At 37.0% G+C, this 19,674-nt stretch overlaps 1 protein-coding gene across 18 annotated transcripts in view; it reads left to right on the top strand.

Moving 5' to 3' along the window:
* Nucleotides 1-19,674, top strand: part of SCAF8 (SR-related CTD associated factor 8) — a 210,318-nt gene that overhangs the window by 33,156 nt on the left and 157,488 nt on the right. For all 18 annotated transcript variants that reach the window (XR_006337981.1, XR_006337979.1, XR_006337973.1 and 15 more), the window contains 5 exons: nucleotides 8,944-9,027; nucleotides 12,667-12,711; nucleotides 16,287-16,448; nucleotides 17,676-17,829; nucleotides 18,693-18,823. Coding sequence is in view for 2 of the 18 variants with exons in the window: in XM_043888339.1 (XP_043744274.1) it covers nucleotides 8,944-9,027; nucleotides 12,667-12,711; nucleotides 16,287-16,448; nucleotides 17,676-17,829; nucleotides 18,693-18,823 (576 nt within the window). In the remaining 16 variants the exon portion in view is untranslated. The remainder of the gene's footprint in view (nucleotides 1-8,943; nucleotides 9,028-12,666; nucleotides 12,712-16,286; nucleotides 16,449-17,675; nucleotides 17,830-18,692; nucleotides 18,824-19,674) is intronic.

The raw sequence follows: 19,674 nt of genomic DNA on the forward strand, positions 1-19,674 counted from the left end.
TGTTAGTCTAATGTTCGTGTTTTCTGGTCACATTTTGTTATGTCCTACGTGTCTGATTTCATATGTCACTCTGTTACGTGCTTCTAGTATCAAACATTTTTATGTTGTGTTCCAAACCAAAATTAATATGTAAGATTGCGCTATATAAAGAAAGGAGACCTCATATATTGAGGAGTGAGAAATTTTTGATATAGAGAATACATAATTTTTGATTTGTTGAGGCAGAATTTGCAATGAAGTGTATTGGTTTTCAGGTATTAAAGTTGGTGAATATTATGCTCTTTAAAATGACTACCAGTGAAGATAGACTGTTACTCAACTTTTTATTCCTGTATGCGGAATACTGAGTTTCCGTTTTTTGAAGTTACTTAGGAAAAGGCAGAGAAATTTTTTATTTTGAAGTTATAGTTTCTACTTTGAATTATAAAAATGATTTTTTTTTGCAAAAATATTTATGTAAAGTAAAAAGTCTGTACAGCTAAGTTAGAAAATAAAGACAAGTCATTCACAGCTTTCTTCTACTTTATTTTCTGTTGCTGTGTAACACTTTGCCACAGATTTAGCTTGAGGCTTAAAACACCCTGTGCTTCTTGCACAGTTTGCACGGATCAGAACCAGGTCTGGTTAGCTGGACCCTCTGCTTACGGTCTCAGCTGGGGGAGGCCAGTGCGTCTGCTCCGTTGTGCTCTGTTAAGATTTGTGATCTCCCCCAGTTCATTCAGACTGTTGACTGAATATGGTTTCCTGCCGTTGTGGGATCAAGGCCGCATTTTATTTGCCGGGTGGGGGTGGGGAAGCTCTGAGTCCTGGCCGCCACCCTCGGGCCTGGCTGTCTGGAGCCTTCTCGCGTGTATTCACGTGGCCGTCATGGGGCTGCTTCTCTGGTGTCTCTTGCGTGCCTGTGCTGAGTCGCTTTAGCTGTGCCGGACTCTGTGTGACCTCATGGACTGCAGCCCTCCAGGCTCCTCTGTCCATGGGATTCTCCAGGCAGGAATGCTGGAGTGGGTTGCCATTTCCTACTCCAGGGGATCTTCCTGACCCAGGGATCAAACCTGTGTCCCTTGTGTCTCCTGGATTGGCAGGCGGGTTCTTTACCACCAGTACCACCTAGGAAGCCCAGGAGTCTCTTCTTAGGACAGTAATGCTTCTGGATGAGGACTTCACTCTCAAGACCATGTGCATGTGTGCGTGCTCACTCGCTGAGTTGTGTCTGACTCTGAAACCCCTTGGACTGTACCCCACCAGGCTCCTCTATCCACGGGATCTCCTAGAGAAGAATAAGGGAGTGGGTTGCCATTTCCTTCTCCAGGAGTTCTCCCCGACCCAGGGATTGAACCTGCATCTCCTTCATTGGCAGGCGGATTCTGTACCACTGCCTTGCCTGGGAAGCCCACACCTCCATAAAGGCTGTTTCCAAATACAGTTGACATTTAACAACATAGGTTTCAACTGTGAGGGTTCACTTACATGTGGAAATTTTTCAATAGTAAGTAGTACAGTACTACACAATGTGTGGTTGGTTGAGCCTGTAGATGCAGGACCTTAGGTAGGAAGGACTGACTGTAAGTTGTGTGTGGATTTTTGACCGTGTGGAGGGCCATCATCCGTAACTCATGTTGTTCAGCGGTCACTACACAGTCACACTAGGGGTTGGGACTTCAGCATACGAGTTTTGGGGGACAGATACACTGTGGAAGGCCAGCATTGGCAAGTGGAATTAGAACAGGATTGTATTAAAATATAATTGTTACATTTTTCAGGATAACGTATGCATGTAATTTTTTTTTTTAAGTACAAAAGAGATTTTATTGGAATCTCTTCCTTCAAACCCTATGCTGGGTCTCCAAAAAGAACTGTTTTAATTCGTAACATTTCAGTTCTTGTGATAACCTTCATATCACTAAGCAATAATTTTATATGTGTTTCTTTAGTGTTCAGTTTTAGACATTATTTATTGACGTTTTGCAGCAGTGGATGAGGTGTTATGTTAGTTCATTGTGCTGCTCATGCTCTGAGTACCTTGACTTTGATGGATGAGACTCTGGATTTTTGCAGGGCGACTTATTTCCCTCCTTGGCTGTATCTTGTGTGTATTGTGGCTTGTGGCTTCCCGTTTGGTTCATCAGTTAACCAGTCCTCTTAGCACATTTTCTGGAAGTAGGTGACATCTTAACCTTTTCTTTCCCCTCCCCAATCTACTTTATATAGTTTTAAACACCTGTAAGAAATTATTCTTTTTTTACCCTGCCAATATGAGGAAGAAAAGGAAAAAGTGGTCAGCATGCTATCTTGGATTGAAAGTACCAAAATTGTGTCGGTTCCAGGAGCTTTTGTGATTTCTAATTTCTAAGGCCATTTGAAGGATTCTGACTAGTACCTTCAAGGCCTAAAGGACCATTGTTGGGGAAAATGAATTGGGTTGATTAATATCTTAGGTTCACACTTAAGTTTAATTCCTGTTAGACCTAGAATCAACAGTCTTGAAGGCATAAGATTAAGCTGTAAATGAGCAATATTTCACCCTAATTTGCTGGTTCTCTTGGATTTTTCATGTCATAAGTTTTTTGTTGCACTCTTTTTAGGGTCATAGTAGAATTTATTTAACATTGCTTAAATTGGGAAAGGCACTAAACTTTTTGTAGTAAAGTGCTTGAAATAGCAGGCACGAAGTACAACATTTTGTTGAATTTTGAGTATGAGCGTTACTCAGTGCATAGATGGAGCGCCTGAATACACTTTGCAGGACATGAGATTGTTGTGTTTATTCAAAGATAAACAAGTGAACCAAACTGTGTTTGTAAGATTAAGAAATAAAATTGCCCCAAATCAGTGTCGACTTGCTTTTGTAAAAAAGTTACATTGGCAAACACCCTGCCCATTCATATACAAATTGTTGGGGCCACTTTTTTGACGTGAAGGGCTAAGAGAAATTGTTTGGGTTTGGTTGTAGACCACCACAATAAAGTGAATATCGCAGTAAAGCAAGTCACATGAGTTTTTTCTTTTCCAGTGCAGATAAAAGTTTGCAATTTACTGCAATAAAAAATTTGCAATATACTGTAGTGAGTGTGCAGTAGCATTCAGTCTAAAAAATGGACACAGCTTAATTTTAAAATTTCATTGCTAAAAAATGCTAACCATCATCTTGTAATCTTTTTGCTGGTACAGAGTCTTGGCTCAGCGTTGATGGCTTCTGACTGATCAGGGTGGTGGTTGCTGAAGGTTGGGGTGGCTTGGCAATTTCCTAAAATAAGAAAACAGTGAAGTTTGGTGCATAGATTGATTCTTCCTTTTACAAACAGTTTCTCTGTAGCATGAATGCTGTTTGATAGCATTTTTCCGTGGTAGAAATTCTTTCAAAGTCAGAGTCAATCCTCTCAAATACTGTCTTATCAACTACATTTATGTAATATTCTAAATCATTTGTTGTCATTTCAGCAATCTTCACAGCATCTTCACCAGGATAGAATTCTGTTTGAAGAATTCTTCAAACAGAATTCTGTCCTTTTTTTGCTCATCCAAAAGGGGCAGCTCCTCATCCGTTAAAATTTTACCATGAGATTGTAGCAGTATAGTCACAGCTTCATGCTCCACTTCTGATTCTAGCTCTCTTGCCATTTCCACCACATCCACAGTTAACTTCCTCCATGAAGTCTTGAACCCCTCACAGTCAAATACCATGAGGGTTGAAATCAACTTCCTTCAGACCCCTGTTAGCATTGCTGTGTTGTCCCCTCCTGTCAATCATGAGCATTCTCAGTGGCACCAAGAATGGTGAATCCTTTCCGGTAGGTGTTCAGTTTACTTTGCCTGGAACCATTAGGGGAATCACTGTCTGTTGCAGCTGTAACCTCACTAAATATATTTCTTATTAAGACTTGAAAGTTGAAATAAATCCTTGGTCGATAGTTGAAGTGAATCCTTGATGTATGAGCTACAGAATGGATGTTGTGTTAGCAGTCATGCAAACACTAATCTCCATCAGAGCTCTGGTGTGATCAGGTGTGTTGTTGATGAGCAGTAATATCTTGAAAGGATTTTTTTTTCCTGAGCAGTAAGTAGATCTCAATAATGGATTTAAAATATTTTCAGTCAGCAATGTTGTAAATAGATGTGCTGTCATCTAAGTTTTGCTGTTCCATTTAGAGAGCCCAGGCATAGTAGATTGAGCATGATCCTTCAAGGAGGTAGAATTTTCATGGTAGATGAGTATTAGTTTCTACTAGTTATTGGCTGCATTGGCCTCTTACAAGCGTGTCAACCCGTCCTTTGAAACTTTGAAGGCAGGCATTGATTTCTCCTCGTTAGCTATGAAAGTCCTACCTGACTTCTTCCAACTTAAGGCTGTTTTGTTTACATTGAAAATCTGTTGTTTCTGGAGGTACTTTAATTAATTATTGGAGCTAGATCGTCTGCATAACTTGCTGCATCTTCTCCATCAGCATTTGGTGCTTCGCACTTTTATGTTACTGAGATGACTTTCCTTAAATCTCATGAATCATCTCTGCTAGCTTCACACTTCTGCAGCTTCCTCACCTCTCTCGGCCTTCAGAGAATTGAGTAGAAAACTTGCTCTGGCTTTGGCTTTCCGGAACGTGGCAGCTGGTGTACTTTTCTCTCCAGACAGTGAAACTTTCTCTGTATCCGCAATAAGGCCACTTTGCTGGCTCATCATTTGTGTGTTCATTGGAGTAGCACTTAATGTCCTTCAAGAACTTTTCCTTTGCATTCACAGCTTAACTGGCGCAGGAGGCTTATCAGCATGCCTTCTTCACTAACTAGCCCAGAGTTGCCGCAGCCTTCAGTGTGTCTGCAAAACACGGGGAAGTGAAAGATGCCTGGTGTGTGATAGCAGCCGTGTAGCGTTCAAAGCCTAAAATAGGTGCTGTGCTGAACCCTGGCCTGATCAGTAGTGGACAGCTTTACAAGTCTTTGTTTGAGATAAGCTTTTTGGTGGGGTAGCCAGACAGCAACTAAGAAACTGTTTAGGTTCAAGATTCCTCTGGCCTTGATTAAAGTCATTAGAAACTGATTTGATTTGAAGTTATTTTCAGATCTAAAAATACTCATTTCATATGGTGCCTACAAATGATAAAGTAGAAAATTTAAATGTTACTGATTCTTCGGTGTACCTGAAGGGAGTTGGAAAAACAAAAGAGTGGCTGAATTGGACTGAAAACCCAGGCTGTTGTTTAGTATCTTTCCTGTGAATCAGTTAAGTCTTGAGTAGCCAAAGGAAGGGCGATACTGGGACATTGTTAAATTTGAGTAAAGGCATCCTGTGAAGAATTAGATGACATGATCTATGCCTCTTCTCTGGTGATTAGATTTTAAAAAGACGTGAGATTTTAGAGAATCTTGTTGGATAGTTAGTTGAAAGCATATGTATTAAGTGAACCTTTGAAAAGTACTTACTAATTGCTTAGTATTTCTCTAAGTAGTACTTTAAGTTTCTGTAGTAGGTACACTTTTAAAAAGAACGTTTCTGATAAGAGCTGACTTTGGACACTGTTAAAATGTTCTGTAAGTCTAAATTAACATTTCCCCTGCCTCGTTCTTCCCACCGCCCCGCCCCCACACCCCGCCACCGCCTCACTCCCCCCAAAAAAGAAGAAAGAAGCTTTTGATCTGCTAGAATATGGACTAGTGCTTGATTGAAACTTTAGGGTGATTGAAACTTTAGGGCTTTACCACACGAAATGAAGTAAATTGTCAGCTTTGGGAAGACCCTGAGGCGTCTTCATTGCCCTAGTAACATAAATTAGTATGGAATGTCCCTTCAGGAAGCTGAGTGAATAGGTGTTTGATGCACACTTGAATATTGTTCATTTAAATGGAAAATGCCTACCAAAGAGAATTTTAATAATGGCTAACCCTGTTGAGTGACTAAAGTGTATTTTAAAGCTTTATAGGCAATGTTTCTGTGAAATGAATATTACTACTATTTTGTAAATGAGAAAACTAAGGTTCAGAGGTTTGGCAGCTTGTGACATAGTTGGAGTTCAAATTCAGGTGTTTCTATGCAAAGCTTGTACAATCCTGTGTCTTACATGTATTTGTTCACTTAAATTTATTCTTAACAAATTCTGTCAGACACTGAGGATACATTGGGGATAAAGGGAAACAGATGTAAAAAAAGAGGCAGAGTTTCTATTCTTAGAGCTTGTTTTCTGGTAGAGCAGTATAGCAGCAGAAGTAGAGTGTTGGTTGCTCAGTCCTGTCTGACTCTTTGCGACCCCGTGGACTGTAGCCCGCCAGGCTCCTGACTATCCATGGAATTCTCCAGGCAAGAATACCGGAGTGGGTTGCCATTTCCTTCTCCAGGGGATCTTCCCAACCCAGGGAATAAACCCAGGTCTCCCACATTGCAGGTGGATTCTTTACCATTTAGGAGAGGGCAGGTCTGGATCTCAGATGGGCTGCAGTCTGTACCTGCTAACTGGGAAATTGAACTTTGCTTTACACAGCTTGTTGTAGATACTGCAGAACGTGTTCATGTTATTTTGCTCCTGGTGAGTTGACTTGCATGCAGTTAGATTTTATAAAACAGACAAATAGGAATTGAGGCCACGAGCATATTAAATTTTGGTGTGAGTTTAACAGAGGTGGCTTCTTAAAGGATCTGATGAGATTGTAACCCTGGTTAGGCAGTATCATCAACAAGTGGACACCTCTGTGGGAACTTAAAGGGAACGATGTTTGTACTTCTGCTAGTGTTCATTTCAGCGTGGACAGGTCCTGGGGCACAGTTCACCTCTTGCTGCTTAAACTGCTTTAAAGGAGCTTATATCCTTTGTCTCAGGATTGTCAGTCTTTGTCACCCTTTGGAACAGTCCTTTTAAAAATCAAACATTCGTTAAATAATCATACAAGTGTCACATTACTGTGATGAATGTTTCAAAGGTGAATGGCAGTTCAGTGAGGGTGTAAAGGAGACAGTTCTGATTGGGCACATGTGGGGAAGGCTTTCCTCGTTAGGAAAACTGGTGGGCAGACCTTGGTTCTATACCAAATAGAGGAAGGCTCTGGTGGGGGACTGAAAAAAGACCGTTGTGCCTAGGGCAGAGGGCTGGGGAAGGGAGTGTGGTAGGAGATGAGACACAAATGAGACCAGGCACCGGCGTTGTTCACGTAGATTTTTGTTTCTGTAGCGAGTGGAAAATCATTGAACTTTTTAAGGTGGTAGAGGAAGTGGGTGAGTATCAGTCACCTGATCAGATTAGTTTTTGAAAAGATAGGCATGCCGTCTCCATGTGAGAGATGAAGGTAATTTGGACTTGGGTCATGGTGGTGGTTGGAGGAAGAAGAGACAAATGCGGGGAAAACTGGGTAAAAATCAGTAGAATTCAATGATAAATAGGTTGTAAGGGGTGCTGGAGCAAACACGTTAGAGGACTACCTAGTTGGTTAACCAGCTAAAGCTGTTTTGAGTTGCTTTCATAGTCTGTTCAAGTTTTTTTATTTTTATTTTATTTATTTTTTGGCTGCGCTGGGTCTTGGTTGGCGAGGGCTTTTCTCTTGTTGCCGCGAGTGGGGGCTGCTCTGCTTGCCGCGTGCAGGCTGCTCACTGCCGTGGCTTCTCTCGTTGGGGACACGGGCTCGAGCAGGAGGGCTTCGGTAGTCTGGGCTCGCGGGCTCAGTCGTCGTGGGTCCTGGGCTTCTAGAGCACAGGCTCAGTAGTTGTGGCAGGCGGATTTAGTTGCTCAGCGGCATGTCAGATCTTCCAGACCAGGGAATCGAACCTGTGTCTTCTGCATTGGCAGGTAGATCCTCTACCACTGAGCCATCAGGGAGGCCCTGTTCAAGTTGTTTTTTCAGGATCATGATGGCCAAAGCTTGGTCTCTCGACTTCTAGTTAATTGTAGTTAAATTCCTAGCATTACTCAGTACCCACTTTTCATTGGGATTTATTTAAGCTTAGTTGTCTTTTGTTTAATTCCCCTACCTTGTCTTTAACTGTTTTCTCTCTAAGCAGTATTATTATCCTTTGCTTAAATGAGAAATTTTAAAACAAGTTTTGGGGGAAACGGTGGGATTGTTGCTAAACATTAGGTCTCTTGACTTCTGAAAGCAATTATATGGGGACATACTTCACATACCACACAGTTAACCAGGTGAAAGTGTGTAGACCAGTGGTTTTTAGTATGGTTGTGCAGTTTTCACCACAGTCCATTTTAGAATATTTTCATCACCTGAAAAAGAAATGCTGTACTCACTAGTTATCACTCCTCATTTCTCCCCAACTGGCCCACTGTAGACAGTCCCCAGTAGATTTCTTTTTCTGGACATTTCATATAAATGCAGTTCTATAACATGTGGTCTTTTAAATGTGACCTTTTAAACTGAGCGTGTTTTCAAGGTCCATCTGTGCTGTAGTATGCAGCAGTACTTCATTCTGTTTTCACGGTTAATATTTCATTAATTGGGTAGAACACATTTTGTTTATTCATTCCTCATCTGATGGACATTTAGCTAGTTTCCAATTTTTAAAAGAATTTTTTATGAATAATGCTGCAGTGACTGTGTACAACTTTTTATGTGAACATATATTTTCACATCTATTGGGTATATACCTGGGAGTGGAATTGTTGGCTCATACTGCATATTATTATGTTTAATTTTTTGAAGAACTGTCAAGCTGTTTTCCAAAGCTGTTGCATCATTTGCATTCCGTTAGGAATATGTCAGGATTCCAACTTCTCTACATTCTTGCTAACACTTCTCTGTCTCTTTGATTATAAGCAAGTAAGTGTAAAGTGATAATATCATAGTGGTTTTAATTTGTATTTGCTTGATGGCTAATGATGCTGAACTTGATTTTTTAAAAGAAAAGCAGCACTTTAATTTCACTGAGGGTGTAAAAATAGAAATGTTTGGTAATCTCATGTAATTGCATAGAGACCATTAGTTTTACTGTGTTTAAAATTTGTTCTTTTTCATCAGTTGTATTCCCTGAATGACTACAAGCCACCCATTTCTAAAGCGAAAATGACCCAAATTACTAAGGCAGCCATCAAAGCTATAAAGGTGAGTAACACATTTTACTCTTCTGTTTTCAAAAGGAAATACTACACTAATATTTTGGAGGAGGGATAATTTTTACAGATTATATATTTTCTTCATCTTTACAAAGTTAGCACATGTTCCAAAGTTGGAAAACCACAAAAATGAAAATCTGTCACCTGCAAACCCTCCCAACTAGAGATAAACACTTAATATTTTCATAAATATTCTTCCATAAACCTTGAAGCATTTTCCCTTTTCATAGGTAAGATTTTAGATACAGGCACATTGTGGAGAATGTGTTTAACACTGTTATTTGTCACACTGACTATAGAATCTTGAAATACTAGTTAAAAATTTTCTAAATAAAAATTAATGTGTTGGTTTTTTTATCTTATTGATTGTACTGTAGATTTGAAAATGGACCTTGATGGAAAATAATTGGATTACATTGTACACAGGACTTTTAAACTCTGGGAAAAGAGGCCACAGGAGTTTAGCTGTTGCTCTGACATAGTAGTTTTGAACCTGTGTTGACTTATGGATACTTCTGAAAATCTCAGAAGATTGGACTGTCCAGAGAAGTACACGCATGTACAAAATTTTGCCTCAGAAGGTTGGACTGTTTCTAGAGAAATGCACATACATACAAAATTTTGAATAGAATTTCTTGGCTTTAGGGACCTTCTGAAGCTCAGCCATAGACACCTCTCCAAAATGTTCTTGTCCCCAAAGCTAAGACTCCCTATTCTAGTCCAGTTGTTGAAATTGAGTATGAGTGAGTGCTTATTTTGAATTAAGTAGGTCTGCTGTAGATTTTCAGTGATATGTTTTTCTGCTCTGAGTAAGAACATCAGCCATAACCAGAGGCACCATTATTTAAATAAGTTATCTTTATATTTTTGTTTTTGTTTGTATTTTTGGCCTCACTGAGGGGCTTTTGGAATTTTAGTTCCTCAACCAGGGATCCAGCCCTGGGCTCCAAGCAGTGAAAGCGCTAAGTCCTACCCACTGAACTGCCAGGGAATTCCCTGGATAAGTTGTCTTTGAATAATAGCATTATCTGTTAAATTTAACAGATGATTCTTCACAGAGAGTCTCTTTTAGGAAAAAATTTAGATAGTTGATTTTGCGGTGTTCTAACAGTCAAACCTTAGTTTTCATACTTGTAATCAATGTCTAAGAGTATTAGAGCTCAAATCTCTGTATTTACATGTAGAATATGAAAGAGAGATAAGGGCAGTGAGCAGTAAACACGTGTAACCTAGAGAATTTTCTTCAAAGAAGTGGTTTTCCAGTAAATCTGGTAAGTTCAGTGCAGAGTAATAGTTTCCTGTGCTTTCTTTCTCTTCTCCTTCATTGTGGTCTGATTTTTATGATCGCGATCCTGAGAGTGTGCAAACATGCATGTTATCATTTTTGTTCTGTGAAATGGTTGATGCATTTTAATAAAACCTTTTGTTGAACAGAATACTTTTTAATTGAAGACCTTTAAGGAATAGGTATTAACATTGTTTCCATTTTTCAGATGTTGGAAGGGTCTAAGAAAAGTAATTTGCAACAGTCAGAATAAAAACAGCTAGATTTTAATTTTTATCTCAGTCAAGAGAGAAAACATGGTTTATAGTCTAAACATGGTTTACTGAACTATTTTGATTTACTGGTACTTAGTTTTTTTAATTTTGAAAGAATAAAAACATGTTGCAAAATATAATGAGCAGTACATAGCCACTTAGAATTGCCAAGTATTAGCGTGGAGGAAGAAATGGCAACCCACTCCGGTGTTCTTGCCTGGAGAATCCCAGGGACGGGGGAGCCTGGTGGGCTGCCATCTATGGGGTCGCACAGAGTCGGACACGACTGAAGCGACTTGGCGGCAGCAGCAGCATCTTGGCCAGTACATTTGGTTAGTTCTCTACATGTACACACAGACACACATACACACTTTGTCAGGCTTTTTTGACTGAGTCATTTGAGAACTCATTTCAGAATTCATTTAGAATAGCACGTAATCCCTAAATACTAGAATTTTAATGTCCTAAAGCAAAAAGACTTCATAGATCAACAAAACACATCCTATGCAAGAAATTTTACTTTGATGCAACATTATTATCTAATAAAATCTACACTTTCATTTATCAGTTGTCTCAATACTAACTTTAGTAGCTGATCCCTGCACTTGTACATTTTCGGGATCCAGTCAAGATCCTGTCATGTATTTGTCTTTTTACCCAGCCTTTTGCTTTGTTTTGGTTTTGTTTTTCACTGACATTTTTGAAGAGTTTAGACCAACTGTTTTGCAGTACTGTGTTACTTTAAACTGCATTTGATACATATATAAATTGATATTTGAACTGCCTTTTATGATACTGTGTTTCATATTAAGGTAAGTCATTGGCTTTTTGTCAGTGTTAAGAGATGATTATTTTGATGGGTGTTTGTTACCATTGCACACTGTCAACAAAACTTCTGATAACCTGTTACGGAAAAAGACCTATGTGAATTGAAAATCTTTGAATTAACATTTACTAAGCTGTTTTACTCAGAATTACAAATCGTACATAAAGTAACTAGAAGAAAGAAGCTCTGGCAAGATGTTTTCCAGAAGAACTATTATTTAATAAAAACCATTCAGTGTGTGTAAATGGTATTTTATATATTGATTTAAAATATTTAGTTATTTATTAAGTGCTTAATAACTTTAAGTAGTTGTTTTGGCTGGTTTTTTTTCTTGGTTTAAATAACTTGAACTGTTGAGTAAACTGTTACTTTGTGGTAAGGAAACTTTATTGTAGATTTTGATTTGGTGAATATGATTAATGAGGGGTTCCTTTATTTTTTACTTTATAAATGTTGGATTTCATGCTTCAGTTGAATGTTTTTGTGTCTCAGTCTAAGTGGATGGGAGCAGTCTAAATTACGGGATCACAAATATAAAACGAAGCACAATTGAGGCTAGTTTTTTAAACAGAAATATGTTGATTATGCAATTGCCATTGAGCTATTAGGTGCAAATTCCAGATAGTGTTTGTTTAACCTATAATTTTCATTTTATTCATTTTCAAGTTTATTCATAGTGTTGTTTTATAAAACTTAAATGTAAAGGGTTTTCTCATAATTGATAAAAGCTCATTTCTGATTTTTAATTCATGTGCTCCCTTCTCTTCTGCTGAATTCATTTTGGCTGATCCATTCGAACATTATACATCTCTATATTTTGTTACATATACTTGCTAGTTTCATTTTCTAGGAGAAGCAGAAGATAAAGAAGTTGAAAACAACTCCCTTGCATACATTTCTTAATGTTCCTTATTTTCAGTTATTTGATTTTTCTAGTTCTCACCTAATTTAGCCAATAAAATGTTACTATAGGAGATCTTTACTTTTCCTTCCATGAAGGAAGAATGTACATCTACCAGTGGCTTACCACCAGTATTTTGCATGTAACACACTTTGGATATATTGACCATATACCTGGTTTAAGAACCTTTACTGACCTTAGCTAGTGCTCATGTTTATGTTTGTTTATGTTATGTTTATCTCAGATTCATGATTAAAATTCATTGCTTTGTTGATAGACCTTTGATGCTTTGTTAAACCATATATTTAGCAGGAAAGTTCTAATCAAACATTTAAAACCAGAATTCTTTTTTTTTCTTTTAGTTCTATAAACATGTGGTACAGAGTGTTGAGAAATTCATTCAGAAAGTAAGTATATAGTTTTCTGTGTATATGCTAAATGTTCTGTAACTGTAGACTAACACCCTGTGCTATTCTCTTTGCAGTCAAATACCCAACTTTAAATTGTTTTGATGACTATTCAAAAGTGATTCCATTTGTTTTAATTTCTAATGAAGAAATAGAATTATTTTAATTCTAAAACGAAAGCTTTCAGGTAGATGTGTTTGTTAATTTGCATTGCCATGGTGAGCATCTGTTCCATGAAGAAAATATTTCAATATGATTTTTTAAATGAAATTTTAGATTCATTGTTTTTTATATTAGCTTTTAGAGAAATTCTCCTTCTTCATTTCAAGCTTAATGCCTAGAGAGCAGTCTTCCTTGTAGATAAGATGTAGTAAAATGTAGTAAAAATGCTAGCCACTTTTCTTCTGCTGATTTATTTTGTCTCATCCATTAGGGCAGTATGCATCTCTGCATCTTATTATTAGACCTGAAGTTCCATTTTCCAGGGTAAGCAGAGGGAGAGAAGTTGAAAACAGCTATTTTTGCATACATTTAGTAATTTTTTTGTAACCAGAGCCCAAGGTGGCTAGGTTATATTTCTTTGCCCCTTTGTGATCAGTGGCTTATTTGTGCCACTTTTTTGGGGCAGGAGTACCATAAGACTTACAATTTGTAAAATGATACTGTAGGAAATCTGTCATTGAATTGAGGTTTTGTATTCTGCCCTTTGTTCACTTGCCTAGATGTAAGCAGAACCAGTTTGAGAATCAGAGGTAAATCAAAGGACATAAATTGCAGTGTGTTTCTTGAGTGAAAATAGTTGACTGGAGGAGGGCACGTGGATCAGAGTAGTATTACTGCGTCTCTAAACTATATGGATGATCTTGAATAATCAGTTATCCTTTATGTGATTCAGCTTTTTTCCCCTCTTAATACCTTGTTTTCTCAAAACTTAAAGTACTGGTAAAGCATACTTTGAGATGAACAACTAGTGAATTGAAGCTTAAGGTATGGGGTAAAATAATAGGTATGCTGTATGTTTCAGGTAAATCTAACTATAAGATCGAAATGTTGGTGCTAAGAAAATTTCATTGTTATAAAACTTTAAAAGGTTCAAATGTCTAAACATTGTGTCTTGAACTTTTTTGTGCATAAGAAGCTTGCACAAATTACTTAGGGATCTTGTTGAAATGCAGGTCCTGATTCCCTGAGGGTGGGTCATTTAGGCTCTGGTAAAACCAAAGCAGATCAGGCTCTGGTTAAAAGTTTCTCCTGAGAGTTGTTCAGTCTCCCAGTGGTGTCCGACTCTTTGTGACCTTATGCACTGCAGCATGCCAGGCTTCCCTGAGAGCAGACCTTGTTAAGGCCTGAATGCTCTGGCTCTCTTGGAAAGGTTCCTTTTGCTCTCCTCTGTTGGAAGCATGCAGTCTTCACTTTGAGAATTGGTTGCATCAGGTGTAACTGTGTCCTGAGACAGCCCTCTTTTCTTACCTGCTGCTGTCGGCATCGTGTAGTGCTTTGTAAGGACAGCCGCAGTTAATTCAGAGCATAAAAAATCCCTCACGACATTGGAGGCTTAGGAATTCTTGTGTTTTTGCTAGTGATAGAACTTGAACAAACAGTTGAAAAACATGTCTGATTTTTTTAGTCTTAATTCTTCTCTCAAGTTTCTAGTTGGTAACGTAACCAAGTTTACCAAATACTGTTATTTTAAAGCTTTTCTACAACATTTAAGTCATACATAACTTTTTCTTTTTTTTGCCATTTTATGTGGCAGGCACATAAAAATACCTTGTCTTATCAGTGAAGGAAATTCGATACTGTAACATCATAATATGGTGTTTCTAAAGGCATTGTGAAAGAACTGTTCGTCTTTATAGCTTAACACTAAAACCCCTAACATTTTTGAAGCTTTGGAATCTTCACAGTAGGGAAGAAAGGACCGTTTATTGTGTTGTGTACTCATAATTCTTATGTACTGTGAGTTTATAATCAATAATTTTTGTTATAAATCAAAGAAAAAGGTGTATTTGTTTTTTTAAAACTCACTACACTAATTGCTTTTATTATTTACCACTCAGTATTTAAAAACTCTTACCAGCAACTTAAGCAATTTTATTTAGCCTTACTCTCGAGATAGTTGTTTCTATAAAATAATACATTATATATGAGTTTATTTTGTCTCTTTTTCCAGCATTGAGGAATAAATGACTTTTAACAAGGAAATGTCTTGGCTTTTCATTAAATTTAAACAGTTTTTTTTTACTGGATGTATTATTTGCCTGGCTAAGTAGATAATTATTTGCATGTACGGTAGTCAAAGGAAAATAAGCCAGATATATGAACTGAGGGACAAATATGCTAGATTTGGGGGGAACATCAGTGAAAACTATTTCAGACTTCTAAAACAATAACTTTCAACAGAGCAGACAGTTTTGAACCTTTGGTTGGTTAAACCTAAATCTTTAATGTCCACACATCAACATTACTGCCCTTTTATTAAATATTTCAAGTACTAAACAACCAGAACCTTGCAATAGATACTTATAAATCATTATTCATTTTCTCAATAATGATCTTAAGAAGAAGGGATTTGAAGGAACAAATGATGGATCTAGTCTTTTTGCAGAATGAAGTCACTCATTGTCTTGACTGAAAATACTGTTGAGAAACATGTATCTGTGTGTTGGAGGTGGATTGAAGATCCTTTACTCACTGGTTCTTGGGTCTAAGAAATTTTTCAAGAATGCAGTTTTGATTTAGTGCTATATATGATTTTTATAAAATGACTCTGGATGAAATACTTACCTAATTACACTTAAAATTTGAACCTGCTTCTAGCAGCCGTAATTTCATTTTAGTTAGTATGTGTTTGGGAGGCAGGTTTTCTCCTGCTTCTGGATATGGAAAAAATGGAAGCCGTGAACCTGATGGTGAAGGATTCTTCACTGTGCTTATTATTAAGGTCCCAGGAGACTTTCATAGTCTTCAGATTATAAGAAGAAGAAGAAAACTGATGAGTAAAGTAGCTAAAACATGTTTTCATAGGACAGATTTTTAGAATCATAATGGTAGTGTCTTATCTTTCATACAGGTTTGCATTTGAGTAAAGTTTTAAAACTTCAGGCTCATTGTGTTTAGAGTGTTGTAATCTGCCATTTGATTCCTTCTTTTATTAGTATAGAGATCCTTTTGCTGTGTGTTTTTCATTTAAAGTCTAAGGCTTGTTGGCAGTACTTTTTTTTTTACCAGAGCTTTTCTTTTTTGAACTCACTGTTTGAATTAAAAAATCATTAAACAATTTTTTTTTTTTTTAATTTTAACCACACCTTTTGTTTTTATTGTTCAAGCCAGTTACACAGGGCTGTTTTGGAGCTTAGGTGATTGGCAGTTGAACTGAATATGTAGAGTAGCCAAAGTAGATTCTTTCAAGTGCCATTCCAGAGACAGATGGTGTGGAGTGGTCAACCTCTGAATGTTCATCACCTCAGCGTCAGCAGTGTGTTTGTCTTTTTATAAGATTTATGGTGACATTTGTCTGTTGAGAATTTTAACCTTCTCATTTGCTTCCTTTCCCACTCTTCTTTTTTCATCAGTGTAAACCAGAATATAAGGTACCTGGACTTTATGTTATTGACTCTATTGTACGACAATCTCGACATCAGTTTGGTCAAGAAAAGGATGTGTTTGCACCCAGATTTAGTAATAACATCATTAGCACTTTCCAGAATTTATACCGTTGCCCCGGAGATGACAAGGTATGCTGCCTTTTTTTTAAGTCGGTGCAGTAATTACTGTTTTGATCTTAATGAGACTTTACATTATCATAATTTATCATTTTATCATTTATTTGTTATCCTGAATTTGAATAGTTATTGCACTTTCCATGTTTCTTTTTGTTATTAGACTTTTCCAAAACAGAATGAAAGATATAGTTGATTTTGCTACTTTTTAATTTATTAAAGCCATTAGTATTAAAGAAACTGGCTCTAATAAGCATTTGTAATTATCTTAAAATCGTATTTATTTACATGCACAATCAGTTTGTAATTTTGGTTATTTGACATGAGCTGATACTTACCTACTTGGTTGTCTGCGGAAAACGAATTTACCCAGTAATTAGTGGCAGTAACTGCATGTCAGAGCTCCTTTGTTGGCAGCGTTCTCCTAGTGCTGGGGACCAGGTAGTAGGGGGCTGTGTTTCTTGGATGCTGACTTGGAAATGTAGTGTCCTTGTTCTGACAGACTTGATGGAGTGTTGATTTTGTAGGAAAAATAAGAACAGGTGAAGACTTACTCTAAAGAAGAGCAACCAGACTTGAAAGCTTACCACAAATCTTTTACCTCCTCTCAAGTACAACAAGATTAGGTAGTTTTTATTTTTAATAACTGTTAAATAGTCTTGAATCAGAAAAAAGTCTTGTTTTAGTGGATAAATATGGAGAAAATATATTATTGTGTCACTAGTTGTAAACTGTTCTTGGATATGCCTCTTGAGACAGATTTTTTTCCTTCTAATTAACCTTGGTACGTTGATGGTTCTTTGCAGGCAGAAAGAACGCTTCCAGTTTTAATGTGATCAATCATAACTGAGTCTTAAATACCTTAGAATGCCACCTAAAATAACTCATTTGAAATTTTATATAAACATTTTTGAAGTAACTTAAACACTGATTTAGGAATTTCACTAGTTTGGATTTAGATGTATGTCAGTTACAATGAACAAGTCAGTCTTGAATTTGTAGACTTCATGATAATAATATTTGTCATTTATAATGAAATTTAGTATATAGGGATTTTTTTTTATTACCACAGTAGGAAAGATTGTACTGATACTGTAATCTCAGTGCATGAACTCCATTAAGTGACCCAGAATTATTTTAATCCATCCTTCCTATCCACGGCCTGAGGAGCCTCTATGATATGACTGTTCTAAAGTTTTGAAAGCAAAAAAAGAAAAATAATCATTTTTCTTTTTCCTCTAGAGTAAAATAGTGAGAGTATTAAACTTATGGCAGAAGAATAATGTATTTAAGAGTGAGATTATTCAGCCTCTTCTGGATATGGCAGCAGGGATTCCTCCTCCAGTTGTCACACCTGTTCTGGCCAGTACTACTGCTGCTATGAGCAATACCCCAGGTATGTTGCTTTGAGAGATTTTCTGAGTGTTCTACTCATGCATTTCAGGCGATTATTCATATGTGAAATATTTTGACAGTGTAGGAGAATTTGTTTTGCTTTGGGTAAATGAAAGGAAGTCTAATTTGAAGGAAAAATAAAATCAGAAATTATGTTTGTGTTTCATTCTTTTAAAAAAATTAAAAAGCTAAGCTTTTAAAGTTCCTAGAAACATACATAATCAGCTTGGGACTTTGGTATGTCAGTTAAATTTTCCCTGATTTGGACTGTAATCTTTTAAACTTGCTTATATATTAACCTGATATTCATAGTGAGCTAAGTGTGCTTAATATATAAAGAGAACCCTGAAAAAATTTATTTAATGGATCTAAGAATGAGTAATAATCTCAAAATCATGGAGGTTTTTTTGAGGTATTTAAATGACATTTGAATAATTTTTTTTTAACCATAGTCTAAGAATTACATTTGTTAACATTTTGATATATGTTTATTTTGGGGTATGTACATATACATTTTGGAACAATAATTTTATGTACACTTTTATAATTTTTCATCAGAGATTGAGTATTTCCTTATGTTATTGAATTTTCTTCTTTAGTAAGGTACTTAATGATTTCCAAGTATTGTAGGCTCCTTTAAAATAGTAGCTTAGTTAATTAAGAATAAGTATGAAAAGCTCTTTTTGTCGTTGCCGTTTTGTTTGACGAACCTAATTCTGTAATGGTTTTTAAAGATGAAGACAATAAAACTATATAAATTTGTACGTATTTTATAAAAGTGACAGAACAAATCTCTCTAATTTTCCACATCTTATTTATTTACTTACATATTTATTGGCGATGGGTTTGATGTCTTTCTAAAAGGAACTCCTGTGACACCTGTTACTCCAGCCAATGTGGTCCAAGGTTTACCTGATCCGTGGGTGTCTCAGATAACAAATACAGATACACTTGCAGCAGTAGCTCAGATCTTACAAAGTCCTCAAGGCCAACAGGTGAGCAGCTTTTTTTGTTATGTCAACATGATTTAGAACCCATTGTTTTCCTAATGCATTGTTTCATTATGTACTACCTAAAGAGTGTTTTTCTTTGATTTTTTAAAAATGACCACACTACATATAATACTTTGTAACTTGCTTTTTTAAATTTAATAATGCATCATGTACATTTTTATCATTGAATATTATTTTACAAATAACTTATTCTACACCAAAATAATTGATTTAGCACATAGCTTTGCCAAGCATTATTAGGTGCTATTGTTAATCCATTACTGAGACTGGGAAGCCTTCTGCCTTGGAGAAGATATCTTTCTGTCTTAGGGGAGACAGACAATAAAGAGGTATGAAACATTTGGATAGAGATACATGACTTAAAGGGACTTCCCAGGTGGCGCTAGCAGTAAGGAACCTGCCTGGAGATGTAAGAGACATGGGTCTGATCCCTGGGTTGGGAAGATCCCCTGGAATAGGAAATGCAACCCACTCCAGTGTTCTTGCCTGGAGAATCACATGGACAGAGGAGCCTGGCAGGCTGCGGTCCATAGGGTTGCACAGTCGGACACTACTGAAGCGACTTAGCACATACGACTTAAAACAGGGCAGATCTTTAGAGTGACTAGGTTTGGAGGAAGGGGTCAGAGTTAGGGTAGCCAAGAGAAGGCATCTCTGACAAAGTGACATTTGAAGAACCTGTTACACGGCAGATACGAGATGGTCTTTCCTTAGAATCTGTGCGTTTTTTTGTTTGTTTGTTTTAAGCTTATCCTTTAAAATCAGATTAACTGTGATCTATACAGTAAAACTCCCCGAGCTGTCCTTCCCACATGCTCACACATTCAGCCTCC

The sequence above is a fragment of the Cervus elaphus genome, chromosome 26 (genome assembly GCF_910594005.1).
Source record: "Cervus elaphus chromosome 26, mCerEla1.1, whole genome shotgun sequence".
Classification (NCBI taxonomy): domain Eukaryota; kingdom Metazoa; phylum Chordata; class Mammalia; order Artiodactyla; family Cervidae; genus Cervus; species Cervus elaphus.